The sequence below is a fragment of the Primulina eburnea genome, chromosome 18 (genome assembly GCF_022965805.1).
Source record: "Primulina eburnea isolate SZY01 chromosome 18, ASM2296580v1, whole genome shotgun sequence".
NCBI lineage: Eukaryota > Viridiplantae > Streptophyta > Magnoliopsida > Lamiales > Gesneriaceae > Primulina > Primulina eburnea.
In genome coordinates this window covers 30,909,999-30,925,831 of record NC_133118.1, presented here as the reverse complement: position 1 = coordinate 30,925,831, position 15,833 = coordinate 30,909,999, and the positions used below count along the sequence as shown (strand labels likewise).

General features: G+C 33.3%; 3 protein-coding genes across 7 annotated transcripts; 1 reads left to right on the top strand and 2 right to left on the bottom strand.

Annotated features, from left to right (window-relative positions):
- The first annotated feature begins 1,771 nt into the window (after window positions 1-1,771).
- LOC140819371 (E3 ubiquitin-protein ligase AIRP2-like) lies at window positions 1,772-4,504 on the top strand. Of its 5 annotated transcripts, none has more exons than XM_073179435.1 (5): window positions 1,772-1,867; window positions 3,120-3,282; window positions 3,387-3,453; window positions 3,798-4,032; window positions 4,122-4,504. In XM_073179435.1, the coding sequence occupies exons 1-5, from the start codon at window positions 1,812-1,814 to the stop codon at window positions 4,330-4,332; spliced, it is 732 nt and encodes a 243-aa protein (XP_073035536.1). In that variant the 5' UTR covers window positions 1,772-1,811; the 3' UTR covers window positions 4,333-4,504. The 5 variants fall into 5 exon arrangements, with proteins under 5 accessions (XP_073035536.1, XP_073035533.1, XP_073035537.1 ...); XM_073179432.1 differs by lacking the exon at window positions 1,772-1,867 and adding an exon at window positions 1,889-2,473 and having other exon boundaries at window positions 3,125-3,282; XM_073179436.1 differs by lacking the exon at window positions 1,772-1,867 and adding an exon at window positions 1,893-2,282 and having other exon boundaries at window positions 3,125-3,282.
- A 250-nt stretch (window positions 4,505-4,754) lies between these two features.
- LOC140819370 (GDSL esterase/lipase At3g48460) lies at window positions 4,755-7,344 on the bottom strand. The gene is made up of 2 exons (XM_073179431.1): window positions 6,664-7,344; window positions 4,755-5,578 (listed from the first exon to the last, which is right to left on the bottom strand). Exons 1-2 carry the CDS (start codon window positions 7,315-7,317, stop codon window positions 5,072-5,074), a joined length of 1,161 nt encoding a protein of 386 aa, XP_073035532.1. The 5' UTR covers window positions 7,318-7,344; the 3' UTR covers window positions 4,755-5,071.
- A 4,074-nt stretch (window positions 7,345-11,418) lies between these two features.
- LOC140819620 (zinc finger CCCH domain-containing protein 67) lies at window positions 11,419-15,831 on the bottom strand. Its single transcript, XM_073179788.1, has 6 exons — window positions 15,118-15,831; window positions 14,164-14,229; window positions 13,940-14,059; window positions 13,325-13,597; window positions 11,976-12,254; window positions 11,419-11,788 (listed from the first exon to the last, which is right to left on the bottom strand). Exons 1-6 carry the CDS (start codon window positions 15,742-15,744, stop codon window positions 11,606-11,608), a joined length of 1,548 nt encoding a protein of 515 aa, XP_073035889.1. The 5' UTR covers window positions 15,745-15,831; the 3' UTR covers window positions 11,419-11,605.
- Between the last annotated feature and the right edge of the window lie 2 nt (window positions 15,832-15,833).

Below are 15,833 nucleotides of genomic sequence, written 5' to 3'. Positions count from 1 at the left end.
TGATATATATATGGAACGTCTGGCCATTCATGATCATAACCGGAACAAATTTACCAATGTCTAGGGGAATCAGATACCCTACAAGGGCTACAGAAAGACTAAAATTCGTTCAGAAAATCTTGCTGATCTTGGCAAAAAATTTAAATCAATGCAAGATGGCATCATATATTCTCAACTTGAAACCTGCATACATCTCCAGTCCTGATGCTGTTTCCTTTGCAAAACGTTCTCCATCCGTCGGTAAATGGTCTAGCAAACAATTTACCAGGATACAGTACAGGCCAGAGCCTTGTAGTTGAATCTTTAAGATAGACAACTTTCCCATTTCCTTGCTCTTTTCTTCCCTGAATTTCAGGCATGCACAATGGCAGCTCCTAGAGTTAAAAGGACCTCCATCACACGCACTGGACAGTGATGGAGCCAGAAATATGGTTCTGCCCGGACTGGAATTTTAAACTCTAAATCTTTTAATATTTTAAATTGATCTACCCAGGCTAATATCATATTATTCTAAAATTATACAGAATTTACATATACATTTTTTTTAAAAAAATTGGGCCACCCAGGCTAAGAAACGTGTAGCTCCGCCCGTGGCTCTTGGGCACAACCTGTATATTTCTTTCTTAACCTTACCTTAGGTTAATTTAATTCGATGAAAGGAAAGAAAATTGCTTAAAATTTTTTTTTTCGTCCTCGGACCGATGCCTCCGATAAAGAAAAAATAACCCCCATCTTTCCAAAGAGATGGAAAATATGACATAATTTATCCTAATGAAATTTTGAGAAAAAATTGCAAGCATTCAGCAATTATATATGACATAACTTATCTCAATTCAGTAAATAAACATGGCTTATTTTTATTTTTATTTTTCTCTCGTTTAGGTCAGCCTAAAGAACCTTTTAGTAGCTTCAAAACAGGCTTACTCTATTACATGTAGAGTTGACTTTGGTCACATAGAAGACTTTTCAAGAATTTCTAAAATTAATCATTCATCTATTATTTTTTAACTTGAAAAATTATTTAAAATTCATCTACTTTTAAAATATATTTTTATTAACAAGTACATCATGTTTTGAGTATATTTTTTTGACTACAAGTTGCGCATTAAATTTTATTTTTTTTCGTTTTTTTTACCTAATTCCAAAGTTAGATTAGAATATGTTAACCGAAAATACAATATAGTAAATTAAAATGTGTGAAATCAATATTTTAAAACCGACCAAAATTGGGAATTTGGGGGTGGAGAAGTGAGAACACAATTATCTCATCATAAAATAAATAAATACAATAAAAAAATTGTATCTTTATTGGTTGGAAATTATTTATTTTCATAATATATTATTAACTCTTCCATATTTAATTTATTTCCCTATATATTATTTATAATCCCCACATTAATTTTTTTGTCGCAAAACTTGTAATATTATTGAGATTAATAATTCATTCGACATCAAAATACCAAATTAAATTCGAGACTCGATTTTAATAAAATCCCGTATATAAAACTCCATGAGACAACTTAAGCGATTGTTGTTATATATTTATTGTGGTGGCCAAAATGTATTTTATTCTAGTAGCATCATAAATCTTAAAAAATTGTATATTTTAAAATAAAATTTAGATAAATTTTTAAATATAGATACACAATTAAATAATAATAATATGTAAATACAATGAATCTAAATCATATTAATTGTCTGAAAATTTCCATTATGAATACATTAAACTTAAAATTGAACATCAAGAAAAGATTGTGGGCATTTCAATGTATGCGTAGAATCACAGCACTTGGTCAGAGGAAATAATTTCAATGAATCCAACAACAACAAAAAAAAATCACAGCATATTAACTGCAAATCAACCAAGGCGAAGACCAAATCTCCTTTCCATTTTTTTTTTAAAAATTTTTGTTGTCGCAATATATAAGAATTTCTGGACTGAGTATATCTCGCTCTCTCTCTTGGATAACTTGTGTCGCACTGTCTTCAATACACTCGGTTTCAATTTCAATTTATAGAGTTTGAATGTGTGATTTTAAGGACCGTTCAAGAAAATAAAACAATTGGAGCTTTAATCCTTTGCAAGAAACCCATTTGACTGGTTGAGTGCGTTCCCTCCTTTGGCTTTGATTCTCTTGAAAAAGTGAAGAGGCAGGGAGGAAAAAGGTGTAATCTTTGAGGGTTTTTCTTGTGGCGATGGATTTTTACCAGATTGAAAAGTCTGCTTCTTGTCATGATTCTTTGAGGGCCATTGAGTCTGATATTCAGCATGCCAATATGTTGTGGGTTCTCGATATCTCTTACTGTTTTTTTTTTGTTTGTGTTTTTTAAGGTTCATTTCTGAAACGTTTGGCTTCTATGTGGTTGTGCGGTTTCAATTTTCCTGATGGAATCGAAGTATCAAGTGGTTACTGTTTATTTTGTACGGGGCTTGATTATGGTGTAAAGTTCTTGAGTTTTACATGTGATTCTGGTATGTTTTTAGTTTGCTTTTGGTGGGTTGTGATGTTTTGCAAGAAAAGAACTTTTAATGTTTTACGAGAAACACAACAAGAATCGCGTTTCCATGAATTTTGTTCTATTATTGCTGCTACAATAGGCGTTGAAAATTTAAGTTCTTTGACTGGCATAGCTATGTGTGGGCTTCCTTCATGGGGTTGTGCTATTATTCATGTGCAAATGGTTTGTTTCTTTGTATAATTGGTGAAATAAGTTTGCTGATATCAAGAAGGGTTATTTCTTTATCATCAAAAGGAGTAACTTATTTAGTGTACTGATTTTTTTTGCCATTACTGTACGCCGTCGGTTGTAATTTCCTGTTGTGTGAAACTATATTGTGTTGTTAAGTCTGTTTGTAAATGCCATATGCATATTCGTAAAATGATCTTCGACATATGTCCTCCATTCTAGATGTTTTCTCTGTGTCCAATCTATAGGAGATGATACATTTTAGTGCCTACTTAATGGCTTTGTTGAATTTTAGTTTTTCGTTTTGCTTGTGGTACTTGTGTTTTCTTATTTCTCATGTTTTTTATACTTCCATAACACTAGATGGTTTTCGTTGGGGGCTCGATTTTATTTTTACATGGATAATAATATAGCGCAATTGGTTGCTTCAGGGCAGCTTCCATTTCAAGAGGTAAGGGTGGTGCATGTTTGCAAATGAAACTGGTCTACAATCACCTGGCACCTATATTTTTGTTTTTACTCCAATGGTTGGACTGCTCGTGCTCATGCCTATTTCCGAGCTATCTAAATCTTATCCACGTAGTTATTTACAAGGTAAGTAATGCATATGATTTCTTCACAAGCCGTCGCTGATGATTATTTTTTGTCTATTTTAAAGACCATGGCTTGGTCTAAGTTTGGCATATTATCTTCTTCAGGTGCATCTTGACACTAGACAGAAGTTTCCTTCCCATGGTAGAAAAGCAACTATTAGACAATTCTATGGTACGCAAATTATGTTTTGTTGTTATATGATTCGAAGTGGCATCGAACTGTTTAAATCTTCTTTTCCAAGTCGGTAGAAGATTACTTGGTATAAATTAGCACATTGTTGTTGTTATAGAAGTTCAGCTCGGAACAGTATGGGCAATGTTTGATGGATTTTAGTTTTCCTGCATGGTTCTCCTTTCAAAATTGTAAATCTGCAATTCAAAGATGGCGTGCGCTTATTTTTTTCAAAAGAATTTCATGTTCACACCTCCAATACAACTGGAACTCAATATCTATGTTCTGGAAAATCAATAGCTCGACAATATTGCTTGACTAATCAAGGATTGCATATTTTTCAGCTGTGATATTACCATCCCTCGACCATTTGTACAACGCCTCATTGGATATGAATAATTTTCAAGTGGAAGTCCGTGGCTTGGACATGATCGTAAAAAAGAAATCCGAAAACAATTGTAAGAATTTGGAAGTCGATTCAGAAAGGGAAGATGAATGTGGGATTTGCTTAGAGCCCTGTACTAAGATTGTCTTGCCAGATTGCTGTCATGAAATGTGCATCAACTGCTACCGAGACTGGTATATACACTATATATGACCCTCGTTTGCTTATCCGGTTTCCAAGAGAACTTATCCTTTGACCTTTTTACATATTTACTTTCTTGCAGGAATATGAGATCAGAATCGTGCCCCTTTTGCCGGGGAAGCCTCAAGAGAGTGAATTCTGGTGATGTGTGGGTTCTGCCTTGCAGCGGAGACATAGTTGATCAAGAGAGCCTTTCAGAGGAAGACGTCTTACGGTTCTATCTTTATATAAACAACTTACCTAAGGACACCCCTGATGCCCTCTTCTTAGTTTATTATGAATACTTAATTTGATCTATTGCTATATAACCGAGTAGAATGGAAGTTGAAATACCGACCATCACATGTCAATAGTGTCCGGTAGATCTTCTTTCGCTATCGCCATCATATCGAAATAATGTACATCCTCATTGTAGAACTGTTGAAGTCCATATAAAATGTTCATTCTTACCATCCTTGAGGTTTATCACTTGGTATTTTGTGTGTTTTTTTTCATTTCTGATGTTTGAGCAAAGAAATGTCGCTTGTGTTCTGGTGTGATATCTATTTTTCACGTACTCATATGACCAGTAGTCGAGCAAGGTAGTTTTCGGCTTGTCGGCATCTCCCAGACTCTTGGAATCCGTGTCACTCTGCACACATTCGTTAGCAACTACTTCGTATCCATCTTGTTCTATAAAAATATTATTTACAAATTTACTTAGGTCCCACCAACAGATAGAAAGTCTTTTGATAAATAATCACTTCACTTGACATATTCCAAGAATGCTTCATACCTACATAGAGTAACAGCAACACTCCTAGACATTCATCTTCACACATCAAATGCAAACCAACTCAAATACACTCCTATATATGATCCACATCAAACTAACTCGATAATCGGTTCGAGCACGATTTGGACGAAAACGTACCAATAGTTAAATAATCAATCTGGTGTTCCTTTTATTATAGAACAAATGTATAAATGATCTTCAATTTCAAATTTCTGTAATAAGAGCTCCAAAACAAAACTCAGTCCATGTCCATTCCTTTATCCTGATTGCCGTTTCTTCCACAACAGATAACTGAATGGAGGATCACTAAAAGTTCCGTTCACAAACGCATCCGCCACCACTCTATACATGGCTTCAGTGAGGTGAACCCCATCCCAGTTTACATACTCAGAAGGGTCGGTGCACGAGCTCGAGTCAGGCGATCCACAGGCGTGGAAATAATCAAAATTATACTCTCCACCACCATATCCACAGCACACTTTGTAAAGCTCCTTGAATCCATATGTTCTTGGATTCTTCGTCACCTTTAGGAACGCGTTGTAGTAGTCTGCGTAAACTATGACAGATTTCGGGTACTTCTGTCTGAAGAGATGGATTTTGGCTTGAAGGGCCGTGTTGTGAGAGATACTTTGATCGTTTATGCTCCCAACACAGCCGAAATTGTCTCTGCTGTCCGGTGGAGACAGAAACAAGGATAGTGTAAGGCATCCTGCAGGAGGTAGGCCTTGAACTACAACATATTTTGCTCCCTTTTCCAGGATTGCCTGTGGGGGAGGGATAGAAGAAATATGGTTTAAGATTGAATATTAATCATAAGAGTCAAGATCTTGGTATTTTTCAAAATAAAAATTAACTTAAGGATTTAAGATTTATATATTTACATATATAATAGTATGGTATCAAATTTTAGTCATATATTTAACCATTTATTTTAATTTAATATAATTAATTTACATAAAACTAACTTTGCAAACTATTGATATATGAGTAAATCTATTGTAACGATATCATGAATCTATATATTTAAGTCGAATCGACCTGGTTCGTATCTGAAATGAAATAATTTTGATATAAAATATAATATTTTTTCATAATTTCGTGTCACACTCTCATAATTTTGAGATAGATTTTATTGTTCATGTAGTAAGTTTTTTTTATAAAAAAAAATAGATTATATATCTTGGATAGTCTTAATAGTGGATAGGTTCCGTGTTGTAACATGTCACATCATTAATTTATACTGTATTTATATAAAATTGATGATATAATACCTTTGATATCATTATAATTGGTATATTTTTTTGTTTATATCATTATAATTTTTCATTTTTGTTTATAAAAAGTCATATAAACTATATCATAAAATAAAAAAGTATTTAAAGTTTTTAATCATAATATAATTTATATATTTTTACATAAAAAAAATTATTTTTACATAGAAAAAAAGTATTTAAAGTTTTTAATCATAATATAATTTATATATTTTTACATAAAAAAATTATTTTTACATAAAAAAAAGTATTTAAAGTTTTTAATCATAATATAATTTATATATTTTTACATAAAAATAATTTAACAAATAAAAATTTTATATGTATTTACGCACGTGTGCAAATACACGTGTGAACTAATTTTAGGATACGATACGGAGGATTTATATCATCTGCTGTAGTTAAAAACACTATACTTTTTATACGAATTTATATGAGATGATCAGTTGATAAATTTGAAAAATTGTCTAATTTAACGAGATGAACATCTGATTTTCTTGTGTAAAAAGAGTTCAAATTCATCCACAATATATGATCCAAATGCCAATATGAAATAAAAAGGGAATGCTAGAGTTTACCTGTAGAAAGATGGTGACACTATTAATGGCGAGTCGTTGGATTGTTTGTGCAGAAACAGAAGATCCCAAGCTGTAAGCGTAATCATTGACTCCGATTTCACCAACCCAAATCAACGAATCCTCGAACACCGCCGCGCACTGGTTCGCTGTGGTGATCGAATCTCTACAACCTTTGCCCTCCAAGAACTCGTTGAACCAAGTGAGCTGAGTTTGGATCGACTGGGGAGTGATATTCAACGTCATGTTGTTTTTCGAGAAGAAACTGTGAATTATCGCGGTTGAACCGGCCACGGCGAAGTTTAAGCCGGAGGATTTATCGGCGTTGTGGTTGAGATACGGCGGCAAGAACGGGAGAGAGAGGGAGTGGGCGACAAAGTCGATGACTAGGCGGCCGTCGGAGTATCGGTTGGTGGGACGGTGGAAAAAAGTGCGGCCGTATGGGAGGTTGGACACGAACATGAAGCCGCTGGGGCCGGTGGCGGAGTGGGTGTTCCCGGTGTCGGTGAAGGAGTCGCCGAAGGAGTATGTGGCGTCGAAAGGGCGGCGCGGGATGGGATTTGCATGGGGTTGAGAAGAGCAGATGAGGAACATGCAAGTGATTGTGGTGGTGAGAAAAGTGGCTTTTGGATGTGAAAATGTGAAAGAAAGGGCCATTTTTCCTTGGGTTAGTAGTTTGGGAGTTTGGGTGAGGTTTATATAAATGCGGAATATTGTATTTTTGATCTTATATTTTTATCTGTTTTTAATTTTGATATTCTATATCGTTAAATTTTAGTTTTAGTTCACTATATTTGTTTTTTTAGTATTTTTAGTTATCTCTCCTCATGTGACGTTGATGTGACGTCAGTCGATGTGACGCCGAAGTATGTAGCGTCACATCCACACAAATTGAAAAATGCCTAATTTTGTCAAAAATTGAAATATATTGAAATAAAACTGAAATTTGATAACACAAACAACAAATACGACAAAAAGATCAAATATACTACTAAAAATGCAATTCTCCCTATATTTTATATTTGGTTTTTTTAATTGGAAAAAAAATTAAAATTTTACCACATTTATTTAGGATATAATTTCATCCATGTTTTTAAATCACAATTTGTTAATGTTACATAACTTTTTAGTTGAACAATTTGGCTGCATCTTCATTGGGAATTAACTTATAATCATTTCTTATGTTTTTATCTTGAAAAACTATATAAAAATATTTAATAATTTTGTTTATCTGACATGATATGGTGGTTTTTCACTTTGAATGAAAAGTTCAAATGGTTTATGTTGTCATTAATTTCTCAACCATTCGAAATTATTTCGGAAAAATATAATGTATTTATCTACAACAACTTGTGTGAGACGGTCTAACGAGTCGTATTTTGTAAAATGGATATCTTATTTGGGTAATCCATGAAAAAATATTAATTTTCATGCTAAGAGTATTACTTTTTATTGTGAATATCAGTAAGGTTGACACATCTCACAGATAAAGATTCGTGAAACTGTCTCACAAAAGACATACTTTTATCAAAATTCGACATAGATTTTTCGAGCCATTTTATTTTTATTTAGTGGAACCACATGTATTATTATTTTATGGTCCAAATATAGTTAAACCTATTTTTCACAATTTAAATATAATTAATCTCCTTAGTATTATAATTAGTATTTTTTTTTGGCAAATGTAAGATTACTAGGTCGTGTAAAATTATTTGACAACGTTATAGGCTGGATCCAAAATTTGTTGGTCATGAATTAAATGGTGATGGCAAATTAAATTCACCAGAGTCGTTGGCAGACATACATATAATTATTATACTATAAATATTCAACTGCCAACACGATGCAATTGTTGGACTAATTTATTAATTACACGTGTTGAGTTTACTATAATTTAAATATAATGGTTATATAATTTCACAGCATTTTTATTTAATATATCGGTTATGATATACTGCACACCTACATTGTAGGGGGAGAGTCTATGCTACTCCTGGAGTTTTACTCTCTCTCCTCATAACAACAGACACGTGTCTCATTATGTTACATTTTTTTTTCTTTTTATATTTTCTTTCTTATTTATCTTTTTCACCTGATTTTTTTATTTTTTTCTCATTTTTTCCTCCTTTTTTAATTTTGTTTTTTTTAAGAATCTAAATTTATTATTCACTCTTACTTCTAATCATATTTTTGTTATCATTCTTTGACCATATATTAATTAAAATTTTCGAAATCTAAATGCTAAAATTTAAATATTCCAAAAAATTCTTCATATATTTTTATTTTTAATTATCTAAACTAAATTGGAAACAATTATTACTAAAAAGATATATTTTAAAGAAATAAAATAAAATTATGAATTATGAATTGTTTTCAATAATTTTAAAAATTAATATTAATTTTTACTCCTTTAAAATAAGAGGATAAGTTTAAAATTAGTAAAAATATTTTAGGAGTTATAGTTTTTTTCTTTTTTGGAGTTAGAGTAGTTTTGAACCTCACATAATTAATTATTTTTCTGATGGACTCAAAAATTAGTTTTTGTTCCAAATAAGAATGTTTTAAATAAATTAAATTTTGTTTTAAAAATAAAAGTAAAATATATATAAACACAAAAACTTACATAAATTTTCGCTCAAAAAATTAAATAGAATTGAAATTAAATACATTTGCATTTTTGTGTAGTATTAATGAATACAAATATATTATCACTATTAATTTTAAAATACCTGATTTTAAAATTATGAATTTTAATAAACAAATTATAAAATTTGAAAGAAACGATGACCATTTTTTGTGGATGGTTATAACTCATAAAGAGTGAGTCTCATATGAGACCGTCTCACGGATCATAATCCGTGAGACGGGTCAACCCTATCCATTTTCACAATAAAAAATAGTACTTTTAACATAAAAAGTAATACTTTTTCATGGATGATCCAAATAAGAGATCCGTCTCACAAATATGACCCGTGAGACCGTCTCACACAAGTTTTTGCCACTCATAAAATTTATGATGAGTTAGAATTTTTTTTCTGATAAATATAAATTCCTTGTAATTTTTAAAGTTTATTATGATGTTTTTTTTGGGATCAATATTAGGGATATTATGGTTACAAGTATGAAATACTAATAAAATAAAATAAATAATAATGAAATGAGTCTTAGAAAAATGACAAATCAAGATTAAGTAAGGGAAAAACGAAAAAAGAGAATGAGAGAGGAAAGAAGAAAAAGAGAAAAAAAAAGTGCAAATGAGTTTTTTTTTTTTTTAATAAAAAGGACACATGTCAATTTATGGGGAGGGGGAGTAAAGCTCCAGGAGGAGCATAGACTCTCCCTACATTGTATTCATCAATGAGGTAACACTCATATATTAGATATAAAATTTAGATATTATTCATCACATCTAACGTATGCGTGTCACTTCATTGGTAAGCATGTATGTGAGGACGGTGAGTAGGTAGATGTGAATTTTTGTTACAATTGGATCGAGACCTCGTATAAACTTGAAATCTTGATAGCAGATGATCTTCCAGTCATTGACATTTGAATCATTTATTTTACATGAATAAAAAAGGCTTATCTGGTTGTTTTCAAGGTTGAATTCTAATTTATCCTTAGAATATTTGTATATTGTTTGAAACATGATATTTGGAGCGAGGCGTGGGATTAACCAACCATTCATGCAATGTGCGAGTGGATAACAAATTGTTTATTTAGCCTTTTTTAATGATTTATTGTTAATAATTGATTTGTAATGCAAAATAATTTATACTTTGAAAAGTAATAATAATTTTAATAAATTACTATAAAAAAGAGTAGAAATAATAATGATGGAAGTTACAAACTTACAATTAGTTTTCATATTATTGATCGATATTATATTATTATGTACCTGCATTGACTGTGTAGTTATACCGGCTCATTGATAGCTACACCGTAAAATATTTATGAAAGCACATAATTCATGAAAATGAATATATATATATATATATATATAGACAAAAATTCGTGTGAGACGGTCTTACGAGTCGTATTTTGTAAGACGAATATCTTATTTGGGTCATATATGAAAATATATTATTTTTTATGTTAAGAATAATACTTTTTATTGTGAATATCGATAGGATTGGCTCGTCTCACAGATAAAGATTCGTGAGACTGTCTCACAGATAAAGATTCGTGAGACCGTCTCACAAGAGACCTGCTCACATTTTAATATGGAAAAATGTTGGAAATAATTAATATATTTAAAACGAAGAAAATATTGATAAAAGAATTGATAAAATAATACTAAATGTAATATATAATTGAGACAGACGAAAATGTGACATTCATATTTAATATATTAAAAAGTCACATTAAAGTTGCTCTATTTGTATCACAAGACTTGCTCTAAGGGTGCTTTCATAAATATCATGAACAAGGCAAATGCCTAATAACATTAATTTCTTAACCGTTAATGCGAAACCAACAACAACAGGAAACTACCCACACTGCATATCTAACACCCATCATTGATCAAAATAGGTGGAATTTAATCATTTCATTGATCAAAATAAAAAAAAATGAAAACTATTCGTGTTCGAATACGGAACACTAGTAACTTATAAAGATCCGCCACCGGAGTCTCGGGGATCTACCTATATCAAAGTATATGGTGCACTGCAGTTGCTCCTTACCGGAGAATTTTACAGCACATCGGAAAGATGACAAGAAAAGGGCGGCAACTTGAAGAAGTAGACAAAATAGAAGGAAAAGAATGGCCAAAGAATCGCTGAAATACCCGCTTGCGCTTTCATTAACACAAAACTAAAATAAATATTATGTCTAAGTCTAGAAGTTTTAGTTCAGCTCTATAACAAAGTTCAGAAGTATAAATGCTGATGACTGTACCAGTAAACTTCAGAACATTTCTTATGCTAATATTAGGTGGCTACGCTTAAGATCTGCTTTCATTTCCTTGCCTAAACTTTGCAGCTCCACCCACATTTCTAAAGTCACCAAAAGGTTTCTGATCAAAAGGAGGCGGAAACATTCCAGGGTTCAATGGATGATCGTATCTACAAGCTGGTCCGTACTTACAGATACCATACCGATGATAGTGCGTGCATATGGGCTGATCCTGCATTATTGATAACATTGTTATAAAACATCTGACACATAGTATCTGGTCAGTAATTTTATTCTTCAACCTTGGGTCTACAAGTCCAATACATATAAAGAAAATAATTCAACAGATTGTGAAAGAAAAGCTTGCAAACATCTTAAAAGCAGCAGGCACACAATAAACTATGAAAATTCAAACTTACAGGTCTAAGGGGCAGGCCTTTATCATTGAGAACGTATGGGTTTGCCTTTGCTTTTGATGTACGATTCTTCGGGTGGTGATATTTGCAACTAGACTTGTATTTGCAGTCTCCAGTTTTCAAGAAGTAACTACATTCCGGTTCACCAGGTCGTTCTGGATATTCATCAACTATGAAATCATGTTGTCGTTGCATGGGGAAGTTTATCTCAGTCGGCAGGTTATTTATGACAAAAGCTGGAGGTGTAGGTAGGCTCCTCTCAGATGTTGGGTAGGCAGAAGCCTCAAATAATTAAAAATAAAAAAAGGAACGGATAAGAAACATTGAGCATCTATCTTATAGTGACACAGTCGATTTTGATACCAATTTTTTTTATATGATGGCTAGTTAGCCAGGGGAACAACGTCAATATGAACCGGAATAGTAAGCATTATACATATTAAAATGTCATCTTTGAATGATGATTGAATCTCCATCATACAACTACCATATTGGGGAAACATAGCACCACACTTTGTAGTTAGTCAAGCAACATCATTATGACAATATACAGAAAAAAACGAGGTGAACGTTTGCTTTGACTAAGAATTCATCTGAAAGTGGCACGAAGAGTTCATTGTAGACTTTTTTTTTTTTTGATAAGAAACAAATTTTATTAATTAAGGAATAATTTACATCATATGTGCGGATGAGTAATCCGCTACAATCTCACACTAAAATTTTATAATGAACCTATTTAAACGCACAAAACACAAAGCTCAAGAACATATTAATTTCCAATCCCTGCATAGATCGGAAACACCCTCGTCTTCCTCAATATTCTTACAAACAACCTTTAGTAAATGATTTTAAAAAAAAGCGGGCATTCCCTCTGAGAACTCAAAAAAGAAAAGAGAGATGAGGAGGGGCAAAGGGAAAAACACAAATACTAAAGAAAATATATTATCCCCAACCACATGTCAATCAAAATCAGGACATGATAGGATTGATTCGGAATCTATGCAAATTCAGATCTAAGAAAATGCTTCTGCAGGTGCATAAAAAGTAATGGGAAAGCGACAACCATCCATAATATTCTGAATATTATTCAATGTTAGAGAAAAATGCTGCAATTTTAAAAATCAATCAAACATATAGATAGAAGAAAGCTATCCATTAACACCAACTGTCCAAAAGAAAGCTAGAGTGAGAACCCAAATATCATGCCTAGAAAAAAAATAATTACACATTGAAATTTTGATTCATCTCTAAAACATCTTTTGCATGAATAATAGACCTAAATATAACAAAAGAAGAACAAAGAAAATAACGGTCCATGCAAAGATGTGACTACTCAAAAAGTAATACATTACCTGATACCCATTCCATTCAGAATTTGGAGTAGGGGCACCTTGGTGGATCGGAGGATAAGGCAGAAATGAAGAGGCCTCATTGTATGTCCTTGGAGAAGACCATGAGGAGACAGAAGATGCGGAAACATGCTGTGATGGAAGAGATCCACCATTGCTAAATCCTGAAGGTGAGTCACCTACTGTCACAGTTGTAGGTTCTGGATGATGAAACCTGCAATTTGACCCATATTTACAGGACCCAGTGCGCAAGTAGTATGGACACTCCTTTTCTCCCTGCATGAGAAGAAAAAAACATTATTTTTTGGACACGCCAAAGATAGATACAAATTGAATTGTCACTTGTATAAGATCAAACTAGGTGCTATTTTAATATGCGGATTATCTGTACCATCTGTCCGATTCCATAAAAATACATTGCTAAAATTCTCCTGTTCCCATTTCTAAGTGTCAGGGAGAAATGCTTTAGCCAATCAAAACTAACTAGGTTGTTTCTTCAATTTCAATGAAGAACATCTAAAAATCTAAATTAACCCAAAGCCTGGATAGGTGGAAAGATGATCAGCACATTCTTTACAAAAACATAAGTTTCAAACTATGAGAACGAGAGAGCTATACCAGTCGAATCGGCAGACCTAAAAAGTTTAACTCGGGAGTATGGGACATGGAGGTTCGGTCTGTGCCATGAACATATTTGCAGTCTTTTCCATATTTGCATCCTCCTTCAGAAAGGTAATACTGCAAAGAATTAAAGTAAGCTTTTGCCTTAGACAGACGTTAATAATATTTGAAGAAATAAGATTGCTCTACGGTCAGGAAAAAATCTATCAACGATAGTAAACCTTGCATTCTATCTGTCCTTCCCTCTCAGAATTTTCTTCCCTGGTCTTCACTCTCTCTTTAATTCCCTGCATTATCAAATTCATTAAGAGGAAAAAAAATTACGGAATGAAAGTAATAACCACCAATACTTCGAAGTTTTTGACACAGGCAAAAGCGGAATAATGAAGCTGGGACAAAACCTGTCTAAAACTTAGCAATGATATTTAGCTTTCTTTCTCAGTGAAAAACCCTACTTTAGAGTGAGAAGAATTTGAAGTTAACACACGCTATGCATAAACGAGTACACTAGAATCCAATCTTCACACTACTAACCAAGTTTTGACATTATAAAGAAATTTTCAACAGAAAAAAAGGGACATGCTACTGCAGCATGCATATCATTACAAATTTACAGGTACCTAATATATTCACACTATGATTTTCTCCATAAGATCAGCCAAATTCTTGTTTCTTATATAAAAATTTTTTTAGCCAAATTCACAAATAACTAACAAAACTCCAACCCTCTCAAACTCAAAAGACATAAGTAGCTATGCGGTCATGCCCGATATCATGAGACAAAAGGGTGAGTAAGAGAAACATTACAATTATAATAAAAATCAAAGAGATCATGAGATCACTTTCAATAGACAATAGCTGAAGTTGTTATTGGGCTACCATTCACCAGCTATTTATATACAACCCAGATAAGAACAACACTACAGATGCAAAGTACTGATGAACGTATCCATACCATACAACAATTTTCTACAATGAACAAGTTCTTCCGAACAACTGTTCCATCATATGCCATTCTCTAGAAAAAAATAATCAAGTGCTTCCAAGTAGATTGCAATGACCCGAAACTCTTAAAAATGCACCAACCATCAACAAAAATCTGATAAAACAACTCCAAGATCCACGTATTTCATCGCTTCCCAACACAATAACAGACATTCAATAAGATAACTGACCTGATTCCTTCTCCTCGGAGGGTGATTAAACTTGCAGTTCGACCCAAACTTACAGGAAAAGTATTTCATGTAATACGCACAATCCTCTGCATCAGGTCTAATCGGATAGGTAACCTTCCTCCGAGCACCGATGAGATTATTATATCTCGCTGCCATCAACGGACCCGCTCCGGGTACATATACATCAGCATTCTCCTCATCACCCTCTTCGTCCTCATTTTCGTCCCCAGACATCTCCTCCTCCTGTTCATCCTTTTCTTCGTGAACATATTCCCTCTCCTCTATTTTCCAGTCATTCTCCTCCCAGCCTCCAACGTGTTGCATTTGCTCACGGCCCGCCTCCATTTCAGCCTGCTGGATCATCAGCTGACGCACCTGCCTTTCAATGGAATCAAGTAACCGGGCCTCCGCATCGCTATCAGCATCGTCCACCACTTCCACCAAGCCCTCCTTCGTTGGGGGATCACTGCCTCCATCAGAGGCAATTTTCGGCGAATCAGAACGCTGAACCTCAACATCCATGAAATGGGAGGCAACCGAATCCGACGGGTCTGTACCAGGGATCAAAAGCCCTAACTCTAGTTCCTCAATTGGGGGGTTTTCGGAGGTTGATGATGAATCAGCCATGGTGGTCCCTCAACATTAGAAACCCAAATAAACCCTAATTTAACCTTTCCCACAACTTTGCATGTGTTTGGCAAGTGTTCGTTGAAAGT

What these genes read in the sequence shown, in the direction of transcription:
- LOC140819371 (XM_073179432.1), top strand. Translation starts at nt 2,359, where the DNA reads ATGTGGTTGTGCGGTTTCAATTTTCCTGATGGAATCGAAGTATCAAGT. An exon ending in AACTATTAGACAATTCTATG is followed by an intron (nt 3,454 to 3,797) that starts GTACGCAAATTA and finishes CATATTTTTCAG; the next exon opens with CTGTGATATTACCATCCCTC. An exon ending in ATCAACTGCTACCGAGACTG is followed by an intron (nt 4,033 to 4,121) that starts GTATATACACTA and finishes ACTTTCTTGCAG; the next exon opens with GAATATGAGATCAGAATCGT.
- LOC140819370 (XM_073179431.1), bottom strand. Translation starts at nt 7,317, where the DNA reads ATGGCCCTTTCTTTCACATTTTCACATCCAAAAGCCACTTTTCTCACC. An exon ending in GTGTCACCATCTTTCTACAG is followed by an intron (nt 5,579 to 6,663) that starts GTAAACTCTAGC and finishes CCTCCCCCACAG; the next exon opens with GCAATCCTGGAAAAGGGAGC.
- LOC140819620 (XM_073179788.1), bottom strand. Translation starts at nt 15,744, where the DNA reads ATGGCTGATTCATCATCAACCTCCGAAAACCCCCCAATTGAGGAACTA. An exon ending in CTGAATGGAATGGGTATCAG is followed by an intron (nt 12,255 to 13,324) that starts GTAATGTATTAC and finishes TAATTATTTGAG; the next exon opens with GCTTCTGCCTACCCAACATC. An exon ending in AAGGCCTGCCCCTTAGACCT is followed by an intron (nt 11,789 to 11,975) that starts GTAAGTTTGAAT and finishes TCAATAATGCAG; the next exon opens with GATCAGCCCATATGCACGCA.